Genomic DNA, 25609 nt, shown 5'->3' on the forward strand with positions numbered 1-25609 from the left:
GTTTGTATGTACTGGTAGGATTGTTTTTTTTTTACGGGAAAGCGAAGGCGTCAGTTCATTGCCATTACTTTCAACATTTTAATGCCGAAATGGGGGCTTGCCTGGCTTTGTGCTCTATAGCCAGCTGTGTAAGTACCTAATCCCAATACGATTGTATCTTAGATATCAACGGAACGTTTTTGTTCCCTCTTGTCGTCCAGGCGTTAGCTGTTAGCTAGATGAGGTGACATAAGGTTAACATAAGATAACTGAGGAATCAGGTTAAGAGCTAACTACGTGGTAGTTAATCTAAAATGCTTTTATCATAATTAGTCGCTAAATTAACCCCAGATACTTTCTGTTCTATGAACAGTTCTAACGCTAGGGATATCTAAGACGGTAGCTTAGCAAGCTAGTGAATCATAAAAAATATAGAATGAGGAAGTGCCAGCAGGACATTGGCACTAATGTAAACAAACTTAACCCAGCTCGCTAGATTAGATAGTTACGCTAATGCTACCGAGTTACAGACACAAATTATGGTTAGATTAGTGTAGGATTGGCTACTTAGATCACTGTCAATAACCTTAGACTAATAAAGGCGGAGTCTGTCTATCTCTTGGTGACTATCTAGTTAACTGTGGCCAGTTAGTCAGGGGATAGGTATGCCCTACATTTACTGACTGGAAAGAGAGTAGGCCCGTGTAAGTAGATTGCGTTTTGTATTTGAGGTGTGGGTGATGCTTATCCACTTCAATCCAGTATTGGAAATTCACTGTCACGGCTTATAGTTTACCAGCCCAGTGTTTCTAATGGAACACAATCTATTTGCAATTGGCGTTCTGCCAGAACAGTTGTCTGCATCCATTTAGTCCTATACTGATTTTTTTAAAGCCTCTACTACTCAAAGCTTTAACTGTCTACTGTTTTTTTCCTCCCACTCCCACCCTGCCCATTCCTATAGGCCTCCTGTCTGTGTGGCTCAGCACCATGCCTTCTGTGTGGCTGCTGTCCCTCCTCCAATAACTCCACCGTCACACGGCTGGTTTTCTCCTTCTTTTTGCTGCTGGGGACCATGGTGTCTGTCATCATGATCCTACCTGGAATGGAAACGCAGCTCCGCAAAGTGAGATTGGAGTGCTAAATGCTGTTACTGCGGTCATTTTACAATTTAACATTTGCACATAAAATTCTCAGTCATGTGTCCTGAAGATCAAAGTACTTATAGTCTCTCTGGTACATATGTTCTAAATAAGCTTGGTGACAGGTTTGTTCTATCTGACTTTCTTGTGTTCCATAGATCCCAGGTTTTTGCCAAGGAGGAACTGTTATTCCTGGTATTGAAAACAAGGCTAACTGTGATGCCCTTGTGGGCTACAAGTCTGTGTACCGTATGTGCTTTGCCATGTTCTGCTTCTTCTTTCTGTTCTCCGCCATCATGATTCGTGTCCGCAGCAGCAAAGACCCACGTGCAGCTATTCAAAATGGGTAAGTTCTTTATTGGGCTAATATGGGATGCATTGGTTCAGGGATAGAGGCATATTTGCATGTGCATCTTCCGTCTATCTGCTGTACTGATGGTGGGTTTGTAACTATTTATTTTCCAGGTTCTGGTTCTTTAAATTTCTGATCCTGGTTGGCATAACAGTTGGAGCTTTTTTCATCCCTGACGGAACATTTCATACTGGTACTAATATGCTCTGTTGACTTACAATAAATAACAATATACTCTATCTTTCTTTTTTTGAGCAGACACAAAGTTGTGGTTTATCAGTGACTCAGGCAGAGTAGCGATGTATGCTCCTGATCAACAGTGTTAGGAAGCTGTGTCAGTTTTCTCCATTTTCTTTTCACTTTTCAGTATGGTTTTACTTTGGAGTGGTGGGATCCTTCATCTTCATTATCATCCAACTTATTCTCCTCATCGACTTTGCCCATTCCTGGAACAAGGTGTGGGTAGAAAATGCTGAAAATAGTGACAACAAATGCTGGTTTGCAGGTACAGCATTCTCTTAAAAAGGGGCGTTTATTGCCATGTTTCATTTGACTTGCTGCCCAAGTCAATAACTCATTTTTTAATATACTTGTGGTTTTAAGCCATTGATGTTAATATATGGTTATGTAAATTACAGGTCTGCTGTCTTTCACCTTCCTCCACTACGCCCTGGCTATCACTGCTGTGGTGCTTTTCTACATTTACTACACACAACCTGATGACTGCACAGAGCACAAGGTCTTCATCAGCCTCAACCTCATCTTCTGCGTCATCATCTCCTTAGTCTCCATTCTACCCAAGATACAGGTACAGCACCAGTCTTAGGCCACAGCCACACTAATGCAGATACATTTGAAAACACATTTGTCTCAGTTTGGGACCTTCAGTTCATTCTTACCCTTGTTTTTTTAAAAGGCAAATGGGCTTATGGTTGTCTTTGCCATTCAGTCCTTCGAGGAAAAATGATTTGACAGTCAGTAATATATAATATGGAAAATTTCAAATTATGAATGTTTCCTTACAGTCTTATGTGAGCTGTTATTAGAAATACTAACATCCAACCCCACTTAGTTACTTCAACAATTTTCTTGCAGCTTTGTTGATATTTTTACTGTCATGGGTCTCTCCACTCCACAAATATGGTCATACATTTTTATAACCAGATAAATTAAGTCAAAGTATAAATTATTTACATGCATCAGCTCCATCTGATATAAAGAATTTATATTTTATGGCATCTTTGGTGCAGTTTTACAGCATCAAAGTCTTGTAATCCTGTGTGTTACAGGAAGCCCAGCCACACTCCGGTTTGCTTCAAGCTTCACTCATCTCCCTCTACACCATGTATGTCACTTGGTCTGCAATGACCAACAATCCAAGTGAGTCTCCTGTGGTTTTTATTTGGCAGCTGCAGGTCTCCTCTGTAGCCTTTGGTTGCATGTTCAGTTGTGATTATTCTGTTTTCTTTAAATATATGTACTTGCTGTTTATCTGTTACAGCATTTTGATCGTACCGGTGAGTTCTTCATGGCATGCTCTAGGGACAAAGCTACTAGTTAGCACACCTTCCTTGTCTCATGTTGTGTGATCTGCCTTTTCCAAGTGAATTGCAACAGTGGGGAAGCTTGTGGTGCCTCTAGGATTAGTGTTCAGTTGCCTTTGTATAGACTGCACAATTGCTGTCATGTGTGAGATTTAGTTTTATCTACACATGTCGGCGTCTGAGATCTATTTACACATGACATTTAAAATAGATCTCAATTACCAACTTGGAGCTGGATTTCACTTTGCTTTGAAAAATGCAAATTGTCTTTGCCCTTTGGGAGAGCTGTCTCTCTCGTGTTTCACGGATGTTGTACCACTGCACACACGTTTTATTGTTGCTAGACGTCATAGCCAACATACCAGTTGAAAACATTACTTAGTATGGAAGGGTGAGCTGCTCAACATGGAAATTTATCTCAGTGTTACAAGGAGTAATGTGTTCATGAACTGGAAAACATTTACATTTTTTTATTAATATATTAATACTGCCAAATGCTTTACTACCTTCTAAAGTGTTTCTGGCATCGTCACTACCAAAAAAAAATTTGAGTTAATTTTCTTAAGAATTTGTAAAACACGCATTGACATTACGGTCAAAATTGAATTCAGATGCTCAGAGAAACAAGTTTATGTGTATACAGACTCATTCTGTAGTAATGTATTTTTAATAAGCCATTAAAGTGTAAAAAGACGTCTAATGCTATATGTGTGTGTACTTTGTCTTAGATCGGAAGTGCAACCCCAGCCTGTTGAGTCTAGTGTCGAACGTCAGCACCACTGAACCATCTGGGGACAGCACTTCAGGACAGGTGCAGTGGTGGGATGCTCAGGGTATTGTTGGTTTGGTCATCTTCCTCTTTTGCACTCTCTATGCCAGGTAGGTCTAGCAGTGCCTGTCACAGATGGTATTTTCTGCTCTGTTTTGTATTGTTTTCATTTTTGTAAAACGGGCTCTCTCCGTCTCTCCCCTAGTATCCGTTCATCCAGTAACACCCAGGTGAACAAGCTCATGCAGACAGAGGAGGGCGGAGGGTCAGGGGGAGAGGCTGTGGTGGGCGAGGATGGCATACGCAGAGCCGTGGACAATGAGGAGGAGGGAGTCACATACAGCTACTCCTTTTTCCACTTCCACCTTTGCCTGGCCTCTCTGTACATCATGATGACTCTCACCAACTGGTACCAGTAAGTCTCTCTCTGCAACATATTGTTTGACATAAGGGACACAGTTGGTCTCTTAACTGAAACAGTTAGGCTTGTGACTGGAGGAAAGAATCCTAATGGAGAAGTAAAAGTGCATGAAACACATGTTTTGAAATGAAATCAGGTAGGTTTCTAGCATTGTAGGCCTCCACTATGGCCACCAGAGGGCAAACTACTTCACCTGAAAGTTCTGTCATTCTTTGAGCACAGCAGGAATATTTCCCATATCCCCACATTTTACAAAGAAAGAAAATGAACCTCTTCCACCACCATGCCTTCATTATTAATTATATGTAGATACATTTCTGTATGTGTTATGTTGAGTTGGTTTCTCTAAATTGTACTTTTCCCTCTGCATCCTCCCTCAGACCAGACACCACCACCCAAGCCATGCAGAGCAGTATGCCAGCTGTATGGGTGAAGATGAGCTCCAGCTGGCTGGGCCTTGGGCTGTACCTCTGGACCCTCATCGCCCCTCTCATCTTCCCTGACAGGGATTTCAGCTGAGCACACCTTGTCTTTTGGCTGTGTTTTTGTTTGTTTGGTTGGGTTTTTTTTTTTGTTTGTTTGCTTTCATGCCTAGCTTATCAGGCATTGTGAAGGATGCTACAAAGAAAATAGGAAGGATATTATAAAGGAAATACTTTTAATTTCTTTCTCTTATCATGTTTCTATTGATTTACTCCTCAGTGTGTTAATTGTGTGAAATAATCACTACAGATGTTTGAAGATGGAAGTGGATTTTTTTTTTTAGTTAGCTTGTTTGATGATGGTTTTAGCCACAAGAAGTTGTTTTCTTTGCCTGTGACTCATCTTGATAGGCTGTTCCCTACCGTCTGTCTGATGTGGTATGATTGTGATATGATGAGCTCCGTTATATTTTTGCTGAATTTTAGTTACTGGACTATCACAAAGCAACAAGGCACTTTTTCAATACCTCAGACATTTCAGTTGCAGAGAACCTTTTGAAGGCCCGTGAGATCAGACGTCTCTGATTGGCCAGGTCTGGAGTCCCCCTGATTAGCTGGCCTCTTATACTGCTGGGGTAACCAGGGTAGCCCTGTTTAGGAGCCCCAAAGTGAGATGAGTGTGAGAGCTAGATAAGAGTAATATGACACGCCCACAGATCATAACAGGGCTTCCCCTTTGCTGCTAGGCTGTATGCAAATCTATGTCACTGCACCTTGCATCAGAGAGTCCTAATTGACAACCAGTCTAATCTCAGCTCTTCCGCACCTTCTTCAGCCTAAGCTAATTTATCTCCGGTGCTATGCCTTTCCATGTCTGACTGTGTTTGGCCTTGTACAGCCACGGGCAACAATCTGTACCTGTATAGCAGTCTGTTTGCTGCAGGGAGACATGTATTGATCCATAGCAGTCAGCATCATGCAGCGTGCAGTGGTACGGTTCAGGAGGTGATAGCATGAACTCCACACTACCTGTGCTCACACACAAATGCCATTATTTCCAGAAGGTTGCAGAGTGTGTTAGTCCGTTGAGATAAAAGGGATTTTTAAATGTTGCAATGTATAAAACAATAACAAAGCATTTCAGAAGTGATAAATTGCTGTTAAATGGTATTGACTTTCATAATATGTTGATGGTTGTCATGGTGGTACAGTACTTATATGCATTATATAGTAGTTACCTCAATTTGAATGGAATGAGTTCAAATAAGATCAGTATATTTTGTACTTGTGAAAAATGATTTTGGTACAATCCTGAAAAAAATGTTATCCTTTATCCGTGTTATGTTGTTTTCCAACATTTCAACACCCACACACATGAATCAGACTTCCTGTTTATCTGGCTGCATGTGAATATTGTGAATGGAGTTTTTCAAAGTGTTGTGGTAAATTGATTTCTTTTTTAAATATTAATTTTGTTTAATATGAATTTTGTTTATCAAACACGTCAAATCTATTTGACAATTTGCCTTGATCACCCTACTAAGAAGATTATTTAGGCAGATTTGCCAATGTTAGATCATAACATGTAATTTCAATTTCAAATTAAGTGCCTTTTTGTAGTCCTGTGTTTCAAAGAGTTTATCACTAATGCTGACATGTGCTTATTATACCTTGCCTTACACATTGTAGTGAGTCAGTCATTGCATGCCATAAGGCATAGGCCTGTGGCATAAATTAATATTGTAATTAATGTATAAACATTGTTTTTTAATAAAGATTTCAATCTTTCCCTCAGTCTTTGTCTTCAGTGAGGCTTAACAGTTGTGTTCCATGAAAAATGTTTAAGTAGATGAAGGTTTGAGAGTAAAACCTACAAAGTGATAAAAGCATGACAGAAGCCACCTTTTTGTTTACATTTGATGATGTATTACCATTGATATACTGAGGAACAGTAATTACTAGTAAGGGAATATGTTTATGGTGCTTTAAGTGCCCTGTGGATGTTATTGATTGCACACATCTTATCTCAAATGGGTCACCAGGGTTCAAGTAGTGTGTTAGCGCTTCCTCTCGTTTCTGTGTATCAGTTCATAGATTTAGTTCTTGCAGTGCCAGATTGTCGGACTGAGGAGGGGCCGATAGACATTAGAGAATGAATTGTACTCTGAAGCAACAAGTGTAGATGACACTCCAAGACAAGCATAACATATGCTTGACACATTGCATCAGTGCAAGCTCTTCATGTCTGATGGGTTGTCTTAGTATTTGGCCTTCTGCTGCCATGCCCCCTTCTGTGTTTCCCTGTTTCCCCTCTTAAATTCTTAACACTGTTTTTCTCCTCAGCAGTTGTGTGTGACTGGGAACACACTCACATCAGCTACTGATGTCTTGATCCTTTGTCGAGTGTTTGCTCTGCCACGTAGCTTCCTGTGACAGAAGTCCAAAGCTAAATTGAAAGTACATGACTTGTGTAATCAGTAGACAAAATAGTATAGCTCTGACCGGACTTGACCTTTTTAATTTTTTTTACCTAAATGTAAATGTAAATGGAAGCAGTATATGGATGGGACCTGTCCCACATGCTGCTGCAGAAACAGAGTAGTGTGTGCCAGTGCTTAAAGCCTCTACTGTGTTATTTCCTTCTTGCCTGGCTGGCAGACGGGACATGTTGGTTTTGGCTGTTACAGTCCCTCAATCCAGTTGGCGCTGTCTGGAACCGCTCAGGACACACCACCTCCTGTCGACTTCCACCCTCCCACAACACCACCCCTCGCTCAGCCTGTCCATGACAATCCTGAGTTGAAGGATTGTGTCACAATGTAGTTGTGGTTCTGAATTCTCTTTTTTTCCCCGTGTGTGTACAAGTGTAAAACCATGAAAGAAACAACTATGAGACAGTAAAGAAAAAACAAAAACATATCCGACTTAAACAACAGGAATATAGATTGTAGAGATTGCATGGGGGTGGGATGGGAGGGGGGTTGCAAGTGCAAATATATGTCTAAATAAGAGGTGTGACAAAAAATTTGAATTAGAACCACACAAGAAATTTAAAACATGATTTTGCTTTGTTTGCCAATATTGTGTGCCAGTTAGAATGTGGTTCCTCAACAAGGCTTCATTGAAAAGACAAAAAAAGCACCGATGCAAATTATGTAAAACTAGAGCAATGAATATAATGAAAGTGTGGTCTGCCACTACAAACACTCCTCAATGCTACAGCACTGAAAGTAGGAACTTGCTCTTGTTTTGTATAAACTCTGTCCCTTCTCAGTGTTCCTGCGCCGCACTTGCCGTAAAGCTGGAGCACTCCACATCGGGTGAGTGTTTTGCAGAGTGGAAGTCCTGTCTTGTCTCTGTGCAGCAGTGCACTGCACACTGGCCTGACACATGGTTTCACTTCATGGGTTAGACGTGCAGAGGAGTCGGGAGGGGGAAACGGGGGGGGGGGGGGGGGGGGGGGGTGTTCGTCAAGTCTTGCGCAATCATCATCGTCTAAAGCACAGACATTATAGTAAACTCACCACCAAACCAAAAGTTGTGATGGGAAAGGAACAGCATTTCCTCCAATTCTCTGGTGTTTTGATACTTATTCTTTCAGCTTTATTGCTCCAACCGAGCTAAACATAGTCTCAGTCTTTACTCTTTGAAGAAATGCCCTCACTCTTGCAAACTTACCTCTTATTCCTTCAATTCTCTTTGAGCGATTGAAGCATTTATTCTATAAAAGTACCAGACTTAGTTTCATGCGACTAAAGAACTCTTCACACTATACTCTTCTTCCATTAGTCCCATCTGAAATTTAACAGCCTCTGAACACAGCCAGCAGCATCTGAGCACAAATTAGCTCAGCATCATAAATCTCACTTTTATTTCCCCCTGTTATCATCAGGTGTACAAATGTGAGCTCAATTTTTCTCTTAGGATAGATTTAAGACACTCTCTGTCCTTGGCCATTGGCTCCAGTGTCATAAATCCCACCTTCATTTCCTCTGTTATCATCAGATGCAATTTGTCGTTGTTATAAGAGATCAGAGGCTGTAATGTGCTGATTATGAACCACTTAGTGTAGCTCTGCAGCCATGCTTGGTTAGGCATCCTGGGATTTTTAATTGCAGATTGACTGAAACAATGGTTATCACTTGCAGTGCTGTCCCTGACCTTAATCTCCGCTTCTTTTTTTCCTCCCCCACATTAGTTGGGAAATGTCAGCGTTTAGCTGCATTTTACGTTCGCTTCTCAAGAATAAGGAGATTCTCTACATAGGTCATTACAATATCTCAGCTTTGTTTCAGTGTTTATTATTACAATAAATGAACCGTGAATGGCACAACTGCTCCTGATGCTGATTTGGATAGGCATTGTTTTGCGAGAAGATTGCGCATCCCTGACCACCTATTTGACAGAATGACTGGAAATGCCTGTCTGAGGTGTAATTGGGTTTTAAGAGTGAGATCCAGGCCCATTAAATTATGTGCTGCATGCAGGGGAGCTAATTGAGTTTGGGCCCTGCTGGCATACTGCATGTGCACTGGAAACATTTACCCAACATTAAGCCCCAATTAGGCTTTTCAGGATGGGAAACTTGTTGCTGGGTGATGGGAAGAGAAGATGCTGATGCCTGTCAGACTCGTTATGTAGTTTGTCTCTGGCAAGTAAAAATGTGGGCAATAATAGATCTGCTTGTTTATTATAAACCAATCAATTTCCACTGGACATTTAAGCTTTTCCTCATTTTGTTCACTCACTTCCATCCTCTCACTCTGGCTGCAGTGCAATGCAGCCACTCTGTCCTAAGCTGGAAGTATGAAAGTCTAAAAGTCTCAGTGTGTGTGTGTGTGTGTGTGTGTGTGTGTAGAGCTCTCCTGTGCGCATGCTCTCCCCCAGCTCAGAGGAGCAGCTAATGCAGTTATATAACAGTCAGTGCAGCCGGTGTCTGCTGTGAGCCAAATGCCAGGCCAGTCTGGTTACATAAGCCTGTCAGAGTCATATTGTAGCAGTATGGAGCGCTCACACCACAGCATGTCCCTGCACTCCTTCCACTGTCTCCTTGCTCGATGTCTCACTTCCTCCCACTGTCTCTCTTTGCTTCCCTATCCTCTCCTCCTTTTCTACATCCCCCCCCCCACCCCCCACCACCACCACCCCCTCCCTTCCACTTTTCCTTTCCTTCCCTTTCCTCTTTGCTGTGGCGCTGTTCTCTACACTGGGAACAAAGAGTTGAACGTGCTGGATGCAGATGCACAGACAGGTCTGAAAATATGAGACACAAAAGAGTGGGACGAACTGCAAGCTCATGTGCAGAGAAGACAAAATGTTATTCCTAGTGGGGTTCTCCTCTGCTAGACATCATGAGACATGTAATCCAGTTGCTGGTTGTTGCTGCTTGTTGCATTGTCCTTAGAGCAGCTTTAGTCCTCTGTGGGTTACCTGTGCACCATGACAGTGATGTGAGCTGAAAAGATGAGGCGCGCTGCCAGTCACCACCGCCACCTGCGAGCTCTGATGTTCACTGGCCTTTAGAGCACCATTTGATCTCCAGGGTACCAAGGCAAGCAGCAGCAGCCACAGCTACAGTCAGGCCTGCCTCCCTCTCTGTGACCTTTAACTGTATTTGACCCTCATCTCTCAAGTATGACAAGGTCAGACAGACAGGGTCATCAGATCAGCGGGAAATGTATTCTGAGCACTGAGATGTATGCAAAAAATAAATAAATAAATAAAATAAAATAAAATAAAATTCAAAACACTGCCGGTGACCCTGTAACAGTTCATCCAGTCATCTGGGAGAAGTTAATTGATTTGTGGCCTCAGATCCTGACCTCCATTATGTCTCTCCTGTGTGTGATGCTATGTCAGCATCACTTTAGGTTGGCTATTCATTCTTGGGGTATAGCAGGAAGGTGTCCCAGTCTGTGGAGATTAAATATTGCTGCTGACTGAGTGAAATTTTTGACAGTAACCCAGCTCAGATCAGGGGGTGCATGATTACCCACATCTGTCTGCAAAACTCATACTCTCATGCAAACGACTGCATGAGTTTGCCTGGCTAATTGAAATTAATAGCATTAACCAGGAACTGTTTCTTCCAGCCAATCGCTGGCTCCTCCACCTTATGATTATTTATGAGGCGGGCTCGGCGCGCCACACCATTGGTGGAGCCTGAGAGGGGGGGCGGTGCCCGCCGAACCTGCCGTGCGGGGTGGTGCGGAGCAGCTGAGTGTGCTTTGCGTAGGGCGAGATGTTGTTTTGTTGTGGCGATCAGCTGAATGTGGCATCGCTGTCCGGTCTGACACAACAGTGGGAAGCACCCCGAGCCCCTCCGGCTCTCCCTCCACAGGAACGCGGGCACCGAGAGCAGCTCTATCCAGCGCATCACAATCCAGGAAATGCGGCGGACTTCTGGCCCTTTCGCTACGGGATAAATGGCTGCAGCGCCCGTACTGTAGCAAGCTGGTAAATATGAACCTTAATATTATTGCCCGTTTATGACTTGAGTCTCGGTTGTGTTGCAGTGGTTGTCACAGGGAGGAGTGGTATGGTGTGAAGTTGAGGGCAGGATCCCGCCCGTGTTTCCACAGTAAGAGTGTGACATGAAGTTGAGTTGACTCGTCATGTGTTTTAATGATAAATGAAGTGAAAGAGGGGGTGAAGAGGGGCTTTCGTGCAGCGCGCCACCACAGCAGCAGTTCAGAGGGATTTTGAGTGTAACTGGACGGGGGGGGGTGAGGTGAGGTGAGGTGGGGTGGGGTTGAGGGGGGGAGACTGTCGCTGTCCAAACTATAGTACGTGCAGCATCGTAAGCTGGAGAAGCGGCGGGGGCGCTGCACGTACAGCTGACAGCATATGCTTCATCATGTACCTTCAGTCACCCCGTTTGTCCTTAATAACAAGCCAGCTGAGGAGAGCAACAGTGCTCAGTGACTCAACACACACACGCAGGCTATACGCACAAATGTAAGATTCACGATCGGGGCCTGTGAACTTATTCCTAATGGGCTACACCTACACTTGCCAGATTTTTAGAGGATGACATCATGCTTTTGTACTCAGTTGATCCGCTGTTATATGATAGATGGGTTAAGTTGACCAAAACAGGTTTATTTTGGCGGCTGTTCAGTCAGTAACACCTCCCCTATTTCAACTTAAGCCCCTCCATTATTTAAGCTGTTTTACTGTCAGACTTCCCACACAGGGTTCACCTTTACTCAGCAACCTAATGACAATATTAGTTTAGTATCACATTTGCATAGAGACACAATGAATGACTGTATGACTGTTGTCTGGCATGTTTAGAATGCAAAACAGTTTCCTTACAAACCGTATATCCCCCTTCTGTTTTCTGAGCAACAGTGGCAGGAAATCACCTTGAGTAAGTAGCTGCAGTTTTGTTTTCATTTTTTATTAGCACCAATTTTACTGAAAATACTATCTATTTATCTATCTATCTGTCTGTCTTAATACTGTAACATGGACCATATTGGTATAAAGAAAATATTATATCAGGTGAAGAAATTGTGAAAAAAAATAAATAAATAAGAAGTGACATGAGGCGCAGTCACTGCACTCTTTGCAGCTCTAATGCCAGTTTGGCAGGAAGTGAGGTAAGGATAGAACTTGAAATGTGTTGCTTTATGTAGATGAAGACCACAGTGGTTGCACAGCTGTCTGCTATAAAGCCAGGTGCTGTTGATATATATATTACATATATATAGATCTGTGTAAGTGGAGGTTCAATACACTGATCTATACAACTCGCCATGCAATTCAGAGGAATGTGGATGTTAAAAAAGCAACAGTAGCAGCAGTGCTGCAGTCTCCTTCCCTACTTCTGGGTCTGTAGTGTAACTTACAGCACAGAAATACAGTGAAGTGTCAGGCCATGGTGGTGAAGGAGGATGAGTGGAGAGAGGCCAATATGCAATTATTTCTTATTGAATCAGCACAAAGTGGCAGCCTTACAGTGCTCCGCTCTGGCCTGGATCAAGACCACTTGTGGTGCTGGCTGAAGAAAGGCGCTAGCTCAGCAGGCACCCAAGGAGAGCACCGCTCCATTTCCTTGCAAATTTCCAAGATTGTTTGACATCCTCAAGCATTTGATCGTTGAAAGAAATCGAGGGTTTAGGGATTACTGCCATTTATGGTTTCAACAAGAATTGGGATAAAAGCTGGCTAGTCAGACTCACTTTGATATTTTTATACCATTGTAACTTGGCAGAAATGTTAGAAGGTGGCTTGTTAAGAATAATTACTATGTTTTAAAGCTGGAAGTGAATGTTCCATTATCTGTATAGCTGTAGAACCTGTTTTCATACTAGTCAACAGTTTAGCCATGCCAGGTCATTACAAAAAGCTTTGGTATTCAGTATCACAGCTGTAGAAAGTTTGTTCAGGTACGATAAAATGAAAGAAAACTGTCTAACGCTGATTACTGAAGATCTCACTCAGTTAGTCAAGCAGGTTTGTGTGTGTGTGTCTATATCTCTCCCTGGCACAAGCAACACTCCAGATGGAAAAGGGCCGTTTTCTGCCAATTAACGCAGAACCACTCAACACCTTATACACTATATCCCTACTTTCACACACACACACACACACACTCACCTAGCATACCCTCTCCACTTCTCCATCTCTCACACACTGAGTCAGCCTTGCAGGTGGCAACGTGTTGATTTAAATGCATGAAATGCCATCGGCAGTGAGAGGGTCGTGTGGAGTTCCTGCTAAGACCTTCAGACACACCTCCTCCAGATAACAAGGTTTGATAAGCACGGCAACACTGGAGCAAAGGATCAGGAGATGATCAGCAGGTTTTTCTCTTGTAAGAGTGACAGTTTTGTCTGAACCTTTGATGTGAAATTCCTAGGTGTTATATGGATGGTGTGATGCCTGTAACACCGGAGAGAAAGCGAACAAGCGTGTTAGTTTGCCGTCTGTTCAGCTTCACGCATGACTGTTGTCTCTGCAGATTACACCAAGTGTTGAATGGCATGTGTGAGCATGTTTAAGTTTTGTTTTCTTTGAGAGAGCATGTTATATGGATGGCATTATCAGTTCTCCTGCAAGAAGCATAAACACACACACACATACAAACACATAGTGACACACACCCAGGCTGTAAAATCCTGGTGGCTGGTGGACACAACCTTTTCATGTCCCTGCTGCTGGTCATTAATCCTGTTCTCTGGAGCGCCAGAGAAGAATAGACCCACTGTAGTGCTGCGAGACCAGAGTGAACCAGGAACAAGACCTTGGATACACACTCGTACAAACACGCACACACACAATGCAAAATGGAGGCCAGGAGTGCCAGTCTGGCAACTTCACAAATGCCCCACTAGCCTAATAACTTTATTGCATGCAGTCAGTCTCATTGTAGTGTATTGTGAATAGATCTATTTTATTAAGAAATGTTTTCAGTTATTTAGTCTCACAGCCGTCAGTGGTTCTGCGTTTGTATTTGTATCATTTGGGTCAGCGTGTGTGTTTTGGGTGTGTGTGTGTGGGGGGGGGGTTTGAGGTTGTCTATCAGTGTCTGGCTTTGACTCAACCTCTCACCCAGGCCAGTGTGTTGGCTGCCCCTTCAAATGGAGATAGTGTTTCCTTGTGTTTGCCAGGGAGCAAGAGTTAGTACTGTATGTGTGTTAGTGTGGCTGCCTGGCCCGCTCCCATGTGTGCCAGCTCGGGTTATGTAACGAGATATATATATGTGTGGACGATGATGTACATGTAGAGCCAGGCAGGTTCTGCAGGGAGAAGATGCATAACAGAGGGTATATGCATTCAAACACTCCCTTCATAAGAGTTAATCATTACCCACTTTGGCACAGTTGGTGGCCAAGTGGAATGTCGCAGGGGTTTTGCTGTTTGTAATGGCAATCCTCCCTCAAAATAGGCCACAAGTTCATTATTACATCACAACGCACTCCAACTTTTTATCCAGGCCATGATATGAAACTTTGACTACATTTACATTTTCTGTTATTCTCCTCTGTTATATATATTATGACCCATGTGTTTTCTCCTTGTGTCAACATCGAGGGCATTTTTGTGCATGTGTTCACTTTCCACAGTGGCCAGCTGTTGTGTAATAGTGATTGTTGTAGTGTGAGTGTAAGCTTCTGTGCTGCTTACCACAGGTATGTCTGGAAAGGGTTTGGCCCAAGTCTCATTGCTGAGATTTGTGTAACACTTGAGAGAAGTTGATGACTGCTTAAAAAAATGATAATACTCATAGTACAGGAGCTTATCAATGACTGGATATTCTGATTTGAACAATCAAAGTGAACCTCACCCTCTGCAGGTTGGGCACATAACTCGCTAGTGAGGATTCTTTGTTGCTTTGGAAGATTAGCTATGGATGCATGCCTAGTGTGTGTATTGATCTGTGATGCAGCCAAGGTATTATATTTCACAACTAGATATCTCCACCTCTTCCAGATTTCTTGCTTTCTCTCTGTGGATACCAAGATACCCCTCTGACCACACCCCACACCCCTCAGCACACACACACTCTCACACACTCTCACACACACGCACACAGCATCTACAAATATCACAGTCTGCGCGTGTGTGTGTGTGAGAGAGAGAGGATTAAGGAGAAGAAGAGAGGACAATATACTTTTCTAATTTATTAATTTAACTAATTTCTAATAAAATATGCTGGATGCTGGATTTTCACTCCAACTCCTCTTACTTCCTTACTCCTCTTTTCTCCTTTTCCCTCCTCTTTTCTCCTGTCCGCTCCTTTCCTTTTCTTTCTTCTCCTCTCCTCTTCTTTCCTTTTGTCGCTTCTTCTGTCCTCTTGTTTGCTCTCCTCTTGTGTCCTCCCTTTCCTCCTTCTCTCCTGCCCTCTCATTTCCTCTCCTCTCAATTCCTTTCCTCTTCTCTTATTGCCTCACCTCCTTTCTCCTCTCCTCTTGTTTCCTCTCCTCTCCTCCTGTGTCCTAGTCTCCTCTCCTTTCCCCCTTCTCTGGAGTCCTTTGTCTCAGCATGTAAGGCGTCTCTGCAGCAACTGCGAGCAAGGATTGGAGGGGATTTCTGCTCTGCGGGAGGGTAAGAGGGCTTTGGGGGAAAATCCTTCCAACCCTGCCGCGGATCTACCGAGCAAATCAAGGCAGCAGGCGATGCTCCAGCACAAGCTTCCCCAGCCATGTCACTGTCACTGAAGCAGAGCAGTTGAACTAACCCCTGGACCCCCTCCTTTAGCTGCACTCTTTAAAAACCTTGTGAAATCTTTGCAGCTGCCTTTGGTACAATCCAGATGTGCTTTGCCTCTCTCATGGTTCTGTCAGTCTGAGGTGTACCGTGTTCATACTTGAGGAACACTCTCTTACCTGGAGTGCCTTCATGCTGTGAAGTGTGTTGGGTTGCGGAGAGCTCTGGGGCATACCCTCTTTCTTTGAAAGCCATGCCTGCCGTTGGATAATCCGATGTGTGAGAAATGCATTGAAATGTTGCTGTGTATGTGGGCTGTGGGTAGCACACATGCATGTGCATTTGTTATTTACCACTGACTCCCTGTAGGCAAGCTGTGCCCTGACATTGTCAGGTAAGGTCATATAAAGAACGCCTCATTTTAGATGCTGTTAATTATGCAGGAGTGTGGTCGACTGCCATCACTTGGGAAGGTCATTTGCTCCTCACCCTATTAAAGGGCACAAAACTAACAGATTTTGGTCTGTGTGTTACTTTAGGATAGAACTGTTCATTTTTGTTGTGGTTTTGCAATGCTACTGATGCTGTGCTGACATCCTGTTTGAGGTTAAAACTACCTTTAAAAGACTTCAGGTTTTGCAGTTGTCTTCTATTTGATGTCTGTTCACACTGCAAACGAAGGTCTATTTACGTAGGATGTGTTTGTGTGCACTGTGTAGGTATGTCTCTGCATGTTTATGTATATTCCATGAATGTTTATGTGCACAGTGTTTTTGCTGATGCCTCCATATTGCGGCTCCTAAGCGAGGGCGTCTGTTTCACCTAATTGAAGGTCAATATTTGCATGAGCATTCCAACAGACAACTTTCCTAGCTTGGTCTAGACAGAACACAGGCTACCACTGTACTTTAATGATGGAAAAAAACCTTCCTGGTTGTTTGATTTTGTTAAACCTATCAAAACTTTGCAAAACTCATAAATAAAACTTGAAGATTCTCTTTCTAAATACTGCTGGGGTATGGTTCTGAGAAACATTTTGCACATGGCTAATTAAATTCAGCAAACGTGGGAATTTCCCTATTGGATTGCAAAGTTTCGAGTTTTATTACAGAGACAAGGGCTTTGAAAACAGCAACTAGAAGACAGAAAGGAGAGGAAGACCAAATCAATAGCCAGCCAGTGAGGCTTATTCCAGTTTATCCACATCTGTTGAGTCAGTTTAGTCATAGTCTGGGTAGTTTGGCTCTACTGTATGCTGCAGTAGTTCAGAGCAGAGTGTACTGTCACAGCAGATACACGAATTAAGGAATCAGTTTCAGGACCATACTAGTGACTTGGCACATTTAGTACAAATCACTTATACGTCACAGAAAAACCATTCTGTAAACTGTGCCACTCTGTTTAGAAAAATTTAATGTTCTGTATTTTGCCAGCTGCTCTAAGCTTTATTGATTTCTGTCAGCTCTGTGAGACTTAAAATTCTATTAGCAAAGTCTTTAAACAAGTCATGTAATTCACCAAAATGTATATATACAAAATGTATAAATATATACTGTCTACTATACTGTTTAAGAATTTGCTAATTGATTTTGGTCAGCTGAAGATGAACGGTCAGGTAACGGTGCTGCTCGGCATGAATCACTCTGTTAGGGAAGTTGTGGATGGAAGGAGGAGAAAACAGTTTGATATTGTAGATGTTCTGTCACACGATAGTGTCGACCTCTCTAGCCCCTCCGGCCTTGCCATTGCTTTTCAGTGCCATTCACTCAGACATCATGTATGCCATGTTTCCTCTTGGAACATGTGCACCCCGGCAAAGGATCCTCCCATCCCTCTCTGCCTCTCTCACTTTCTCCTCTTGCCAGAGCAAAACCCCAAAGCTGCTGACACAGACTCACCCAGTGTAATTGAGAAAATAAACAGATGATGAAAAAAAGTGCGTGCCGCTCGTCATAGGACTGCATGTTTACCCTCAGCTGCTGGATGTTAAAGTCAAGGTTTTCATCACCATTTGGGGAGCGAGGATGGATGAGGTGGGATGGATTGTGGGTGAAGCTGAGGAAAGAGGCAGAATTAAGGTAAATAGTTGTGGCTAATGTGAAAATCCTGCACACTAGGTCCATCACAGCAATCTTTTTTCTGTGCTTTACCCACTTATCCTGTGCAGGGTCATGGGATCTGCACAGTAAAGTTAAAATTAATGGGATGTTATAAATGTTCCTATGAAATTCGATTTGCGGTCATTACCAAGACGATAGCTTAGACTGAGAAAGGCATGGGCACATATGTTTTGGGGAAAAGGACAGAGAATGCTGTAGGAAGCTCTTCCTCAGCCAGAGGTGTTACAGTGTTTTCTATTATGTAATCCTGCTGTCCTCAACAACCTCAAACAGTCAGCAGTCCCAGTGTTTGCACCCAGGTAGTCCCCCACCTCCTTCCTTTTTTCCCCAGCTTTGCACTGTCAGCACAGTGCTAGGGTGCAACCCCAGCTTAGTCACTGCAGACTTTGATTTTTCATCAACATTCTGCAACTCTAATATGCTTAATGGCACTGTGCTTGTCCTCTGAGGACCGCCCCCCCACACCACCACCACCACCCTTGCTCAGGTGTCAGCTGATTGACAGGTTGCTGTGGACAGTGACAAGGCTAGTGGAAGGGGAAGGAGAACAAGGTATGGGGGGCACACGGTGCATTCCCGGCTCAAGGCTGGATGCCATATTTCATCCTGACACTCACTCCCATTGGGAAACCAGGAGCTGCACAGCTGGTAGCATGTGACCAGCTGAGGAGACAGAGGAATCGGCTCACTTGACTCTTCTTCTTCTTGTTCTCCAAGACTCTCTCGTTCTTTTTCTGCCTTGCTCCCTAAAAAAAACTCCAAGCTTTAGTAGCATGTGGGCAGCAATCTAAAAGGCTGATTGGGATTCTTTGTGAGTACAGTAGCTGGAGCAGCGGGGCTTGGTTCCCACTCACTGCCCCTGAGTAGGGTGTCCATTACCGTGGGAGTGCCTAAATTACACAGAGTAGGAGATCAGGAGAAACCCTAGTGAGAGTTTTGGAGAGACGAGGAGGAGGAGGGTGGAGGGTGTGGAGTGGAGAAATCAATTTGTCTCTGAGCGAAAGAGCATGAGACACACAAACTCATTCTTCCAGGGGTAAAGAGAAAAAAAAAAAGAAAAGAAAAGAAACTCTGCGTGCGATTACATGATTTCAAAATTGTCTTTATGGCAAGCAATGTAAGTAGATTGTAAATCTTGCATTAATGTCTTGAGCTGGTTTCAGTGGCAGATTTTTTTGTCAGAGTGAAAGAATAATGTTTCTTTGTCAGCCCGTGAGATGGATGGTCTCTCTGGTCTTGTGAGAGCGAGAGCTGTCCCTGTTGCTAGGCCAGCAACAGTCTGTCTTTCATTGGTCATAGTTGTGTTTTATTACTTGCATCATTGGTCATGTTGTTATCGGCATCACAGAAACACAAGTCATAGGCTGGTTGTTGTTTATTACTGACCAGGCTGAGGGCGTGCGAGGATGGAAAGATAGCATGCATTTCCTGGACTTTTTTGTTCAAACGTTCATTTTTCTTCTTGCTCAAGTGCCGCCGCAAAACTCAGTAGCTGCCGTTTTGCTTTGCCGAGAATATCAGTTTCATCCCATCAATCTATGTAATGCACTGTTTATTGCTTTTCTGTGTAACTACAGCGTTATCAGATTATCGTCAGTGCGGTTTTTCATGGTGAACAGTGTGTTATATTGTAATCTGCCTCTCATCTGCCAAGTCTTTACCTACTTTAGCTTGTGTGTCTTCAAACAAGCCTGTATAAAGATTTCTGAAAATGTTATCCTTCTAAAGCCAGACCAGGCCTTTAGTCTCAGGGTGATATTTATCTGTGTGTTTGTTTTTTATCCTCTCTCTAATGACAGCCATTGTCAGCCATAGCAGTGTGATTCTGTTGGCCCATTGCTTTAGTCCAAATATGTCAGTCGGTTGAATTGCCGTGAAATTTTGCACAGATGTGTGGTCTCCAAATCAAGAATCTTACTGAATTTGGTGATCACCTGACTTTTTCTAGTGCCATCATGAAGTTGATATTTTCGATTTTGAGTAAAACATCTTGACAGATGCATGGCTGTGAAATTGGTTACAGATATTCATAGTCCCTGGAGTCATCAGGTCAAAATTTAAGTTTGTTGACCAAATACTTGCCAAACTGATGACATCCTCATCAACCTGAGCTTCACTTTTTGTTAAGTGCTAATAAGCAAATATCACCACACTAACAGGCTAAACTACAGTGGTGAGCATGGTAAATATTACCTGCTAACATAAGCATGTTAGCATTTTGACCTGTTGCATGCTGACATTAGCATTTATCTCATAGAACTGCTCTGCCTACAGCCTCACGCAGCTGCTACCATGGCTGTGGCAGACTCTTAGTGTGAAAATATTACTTTAGTAACTCATTATTTTTTGTGGTCACTAAATATTTTTACTTTATTAACTTTATCTCTTTCAAATGTCTTATATAATCTAGTGCTTTTAATTATAACCACTCAACATTAGTACATTTAAACCATTTGTTTAATATGATATCAATATAATTTTACACAGTGAATCAAATTCAACAAACCCAGAATATACTCGGGTGAATTAAATCCATAAACTGAGAGAGGGTTCATGTTTATGTTTGAATGAAGGTGAGGCCTGTCAATCATTCCGTGTACAGCCTACGTGAAATGACGTCTTTTGCAACCAAGTGCCTGTTGAGTCTTGCCAGACCACAATGAGCAAAATGAAAACTTTGGTCTGCCAAGACCTGTTTAACGTAATTTTCTTGTGTTTGTGACAGTTTGTGTTTTCGCTAGGTGCCAGTGTGTGCACGTATGCATGTGTGTGCCATAAAATCATAAAATCCAGGGAGTGTTCTCACTGAATTGGTCCTGATTTGCACGTCCGCCTCTCCGTCTTCCTAATCACAGACCCCAGCTGTGGAACTCGCGCTTTACCACACCTCTTTCACTTTGGTGCATTCTTTCAGATGGTGTTTAAATTTGATGGTATGCACAGTTTGAGTTTTCTACAATTTTTTGTCAGACTGCTTCAGCAATGAAAGTTATCCCACTTGCCAGTCCCCAGATTAGATTTTCTTGGTCTTTAGATTAGATTTCCGCTCTCAGTTTAGCAGCTCACTGGAGGGCACGTCTTGCCATTTGTTTAAATTTTGTGGGTTCAGGCTTATGACTTCCTCATCTTCTATTTAAATGCTCTATAAACACATTTCCATTCTTCCAGAAAAGTCTGTTGGACTTTTGGAGTTCTGTTGTAGTTTTTCCTTAAGTAGTTGACCTGCTGTATTTATTTCATCTGTTTGTAGTATGAGTAAGATATATTCCATCAATATCTTGGTTGGTAGCTATATCATAGCTATATTGAAAGTTTTATTTAGCTCTCAATAATAAAAAAAATTACTGAAAAACAGTCATTTTCAGTTATACCATCAATCCCCACTTTGAATGCAGCATTTCTCTGAGCATTATTTCTTTAAAAATGCTACGGAGAACTGAAAAGTTTGTGTAAACTATAATAAACTTTTGTACTTGCTTGGAGAAACCGAATAACTGAATTAGTCTGCTCTTGACCACAAAAACTCGACTGACAAGCTTGTTAACCACGAGTGCCATTCAGATTTCTGTTATTGCTCAGCTCTCTAGGAAATGAATCATCTTCAACGTTGATCATATTGTTTGCAGAATGAACAGCCTTTTTTTAACTGTGGGATTATACAAGAATTTGTCCCCTGAAGAAATCACGTCAGTATTTTTTTTTTCATGAACCACCTTTTTTCCCCTTGTTCTTCTACCTCAAGATATTGTTACTTTGCCAATCAGTTTGGTTTCAGTACCTTTCAGTTACATTAGCAAAGCAAAAAATCAGACATTATGTCCTAACACTTGACTCAAGAGGCTGTGTGAAAGTAAAGTTACTCACATCACGCAGTAAGCTGTACAGTTGCACAGGCTATTTGGTGAATAAAAAATATACTTTTTTCATATTCCACATGGTAATATGAAAGCCAGCTCCAATTCAAAACTGTGTCAAATTCATATTTTGTCAATTTGGAGAATTTGTATTGTGTTCTGACCGAGATCCATACAAGAGGTGCACTCTTCAGGCACAGCTGAATCAGCTGGTGCAGGGTGAATTGGACCCTGCTGACCGCAGAGGCAGTGAATTCAAAGCATGAAAACTATTGAAATGACATCAAAAAAATGAAACTGTGTCAGAAAACTTGCCCTGGGATGCATAAAAGGGTGTTCCTGTCCTGAATATCTCCAGGGTACAAATGCTCGCCCACAGAGAAGTACGGTAAACAACTTGTCACTACATAAAACCCAGACTGATGTTACTTATATTCTGGCGTTGTGCAACTTTCCAGTTTTAGTTTCACTTTCCTTAAAAGGTTCTGCATTGAATTTGATTGTTCAACAACACCTTGTTTTGTGAAACCAAATGGTGTCAAGCCATTGGTTTCTCCTTTCAGTGTTAATTCTCCACAGAAACTCAGCTACATGCCTCTGTTACTCTGTCCTGTTAGGCTGTTCTGCCTTTTTGCCACATGTACCTCTATGACTACCTGCATTTAAACAATTAGATGTAATATGGTTATATTATATATAATAACCACATGGTTATTAATATTAAAGTAATAACCATGTTGTTTCAGGTGTGCATTGTATTGGATATTTTGTAGCAGGTTCAAACAGGTATCACCAATCAGAACTTATCACTGGTGATTTCTCCTCTACAACGGCCAGTTCATCAAGTGACTGCTTGATACCCAATCTGCAGTCCTGAGGTGAGCAAATCATGTACCTGAGGTTACGCTGAGATTGCAGCGTTATCTACTAACCTGGCATGACAGATAGCTCTTACAGTGTACATTCCCAGTGGGGAAACATTCTCTCAGGTAACATAATGATCCAGTGTGTGTATATCTGTGATCCTCTGTATATCTATACAGAGAAGACAGTGAATCCCAGCTCGGGGCATGTTCAGGGACAGTGCTTCAACCTGTATTGGATGACAAGTCAGCCGTACGTAACCGGGCAAGAACTAACAGGAAATCAATGTATCCAGCCACCTATCCTACATCAGTGCAGTGTCTCACTTTCTCGCCATAAGCCCGCTTATCTGACTGTCTTTCTCCTTCTTGTTTTTCTGTCTCTTTTTTTTCCCGCTCCCTGTTTTCTCATTCTGTCTCTGCAGTGTGCTTCTTTGAAAGCCACAGCATCGCTATTTTAAGGACTTCTTTTGTTTCTCTGCTTTGTATTCAAATGATCAGGCTTACAGGCAGGAGGATGCGGCTCAGAAGACGAGTGGGATGGTTGGAGAGGAGGGATGAGAGGTGGCGAGGTCGGCTTTTGGAGTCAGGTTTCTCCCTGACCAGATCTTTAGGTGGTGATGACAGCTGGAGGAATGCACCGCTGATTCCCCTAATATGGGTCACGTGACCTTGGGGCTCGGTTACCTTCCAGAGCAATTCGAACAGTCTGGGTGGTCAGGGGAGAGAAAAATGTGCATCTGTAACGTGTGTGTCACATACTGTATACACACACTATGTGTGTGTTTGCAGGAATACAGGGTTTTAGTTTTTTTTTATTGTACCCTGGAACCAGACGGTGTGGCTGTGTGTGGCCTTCCCTAGTGGCCAGAGTAGACTGTACCTCCCAGCAACAATGAGTGCAGCCAGTGACACATTTCTGTCGTAATGCAAAATGGGCCAGTTGGTTTGCTTTAGAGTGGACCATGTTTGACTTACAGGACTTGTCATAGCAAATGGCTTCTTCTTACAGCTTACAACACCTTTTTCCTTGTAGTGAGAGTTTTGGTAAAGAAATTGGAGGCCGGTGTCTGTTTGCTTGTCTCCCAGCGCTTTGTTACTAAGCAGCATGAAGGTATTGACACTCGTCTTGACATCTTAATCCTTCTCGACCTTGTGTTTACAGTACAGTAAGGTTTTGCTTCTTTAGCTCTCTCTTGTTGACAACTGTTACTGTAAAAATAAGATTAGCACGCTGGAATCAGCATGATGATTTAACATGGTCCCATTAAACCTTCAGTGGATCCGTCACTACCAGCTTGTGTTGTGCAGACCCGACAGTACTTTATTTTAAATTCTGGTGAAAATAGTCAGGTTTCCAAATGAATATTTATGTCTGGATGAATTAATCAGCAAAACATCAAGAATTCTTCATTTAATGTAAGAGTTCGGCCCATTTTAATATTTCCCAAAATCTTTTCAGGTTCAGGGAGGGGCAAAAACAAACAGATAAAGAATATATGTGTGACACTGACACATATATGTGGTAAACTGTGAGGTTACTTAAAAGGCTGCTTAAGGTTCATCAACATGTTCAAAATATTAACTTTTTTCTAGGGTTTCCATAGGGATTATTTCTTTGCTATAAAGTATTTACATTTTCAGATGGATCTCCCAAAACATGCACCGATTAAGCCAAAAATATCAGCAGGACCAGATCAGTGATAAAATATGTTCTGTATTACCTGAACTGATCCACTGAGGGTATATCCAGAGGAAATGTTTGGAACATTGGGGTTGAGGTGGTTGGAGGATTGTGTTCAGGATATGAAGTACAGCAACAAAAATCAAGAACCAGATCCCTCTTTAGTTGTCTTGTCCATAATTATTTTAGAGAAACACAGAAAAACCTACAGTAAATGCATGCAGTGCAATTTATGGTTGACGTCTTCATGCATACTGTAGATTCAGCATTTCACAGCTCCTGCACACACACACACACCACACACACACACACACACAGAGACACACACATACACACATATTTACTAAGAGACTATTTTAGCTGCACTTGATTGTCATCCGTGATTGATGAGCTGTCTCATTCAGCCCTGGGGCTGCAGTCTGAAGATATAGAGGCTGCACACCGCATACACATTTGATAGCCTTTTATAAGATTGTCTCAGATGGCAGATAGAGTCGCTCCCGTAGGTCGGAGCTGTGTGCTGAGGACACAAAATAACCATATACAAGAGCTCTCTCTCTCTCTCTCTCTCTCTCTCTCTCTCTCTCTCTCTCTCTCTCTCTCTCTCTCTCTCTATGTCTCTGTCTCTCTCCTACGCATTTGCACACACTGTTTTTCTCCTGTATCTTGTTATTCTCTGTCTCGCACTCTTTCCCTCTCTTTCCCTATCACATGCGCTCACACACACCTCCACTTTCAGAGAAACAAATGCACAAACAGACGGGTTATGGCGCATGGTGTTTGTATACATGCATTGGGTTTGAAGGGCGGCTGACGAGGCGGTGATGGAGAGTAGAGTCTCTGTTGACAGGCCACTAAGGCAGCGTGGCACTGGGCAGAATGGGCAGTGGAGGCTCACAGGGGAGGAAGGAGAGTAAACTATAAACCGACACTTAGGCTGAATGGAGTTGTTTGTCACTGTAGGTAGCAATTACTTGGACTGGCCTAGCTTTGAGTAAGCTCCCTGATCAGAAGGGTGCCCCTCTGCCAGGCCGCAAGAGGGAGGCGGGGACGGAGGCCGTGTTGATACATTCTGCGGCCTGGTCCTCGTGTTTGAACACACTCAGGCTGAGCTTCCACCTGTTGACTCTTCCCCATGTCTGTGTTTGTGCAGGCAGCACTAAAAGCACCAGAAGTTCTGAATTAACAGCTCAGATTAACATAGTCACAGGTTACTGCGATGTGCAGATAAGGCATGGCACCGGCTCCTGTATAGTGCTACAGCAGTGCTCATTGTACCTGCTGCAGCCAGCTTGACACAGG

At 42.7% G+C, this 25609-nt stretch overlaps 2 protein-coding genes across 2 annotated transcripts in view; both read left to right on the top strand.

Annotated features, from left to right (window-relative positions):
• Positions 1 to 6417, top strand: serinc2l (serine incorporator 2, like). The gene is made up of 10 exons (XM_041045162.1): positions 1 to 128; positions 944 to 1105; positions 1280 to 1467; positions 1587 to 1666; positions 1841 to 1978; positions 2112 to 2281; positions 2763 to 2853; positions 3746 to 3896; positions 3992 to 4201; positions 4588 to 6417. The coding sequence occupies exons 1-10, from the start codon at positions 90 to 92 to the stop codon at positions 4724 to 4726; spliced, it is 1368 nt and encodes a 455-aa protein (XP_040901096.1). The 5' UTR covers positions 1 to 89; the 3' UTR covers positions 4727 to 6417.
• A 4455-nt stretch (positions 6418 to 10872) lies between these two features.
• LOC121186420 (transcription factor HIVEP3) overlaps positions 10873 to 25609 on the top strand; it is a 37644-nt gene continuing 22907 nt past the window's right edge. The window contains exon 1 of the mRNA XM_041045146.1: positions 10873 to 11085. The gene's annotated coding sequence lies outside the window, so the exon portion shown is untranslated. The remainder of the gene's footprint in view (positions 11086 to 25609) is intronic.

The sequence above is a fragment of the Toxotes jaculatrix genome, chromosome 8 (assembly GCF_017976425.1).
Source record: "Toxotes jaculatrix isolate fToxJac2 chromosome 8, fToxJac2.pri, whole genome shotgun sequence".
Classification (NCBI taxonomy): Eukaryota; Metazoa; Chordata; class Actinopteri; family Toxotidae; genus Toxotes; species Toxotes jaculatrix.

Excerpts from the sequence above, each read along its gene's own strand:
- serinc2l (XM_041045162.1), top strand. The coding sequence starts at position 90 with ATGGGGGCTTGCCTGGCTTTGTGCTCTATAGCCAGCTGT. Across the intron at positions 2,282-2,762 it reads CCATTCTACCCAAGATACAG|GAAGCCCAGCCACACTCCGG; the intron begins GTACAGCACCAG and ends TGTGTGTTACAG. Across the intron at positions 3,897-3,991 it reads TTTTGCACTCTCTATGCCAG|TATCCGTTCATCCAGTAACA; the intron begins GTAGGTCTAGCA and ends TCTCTCCCCTAG.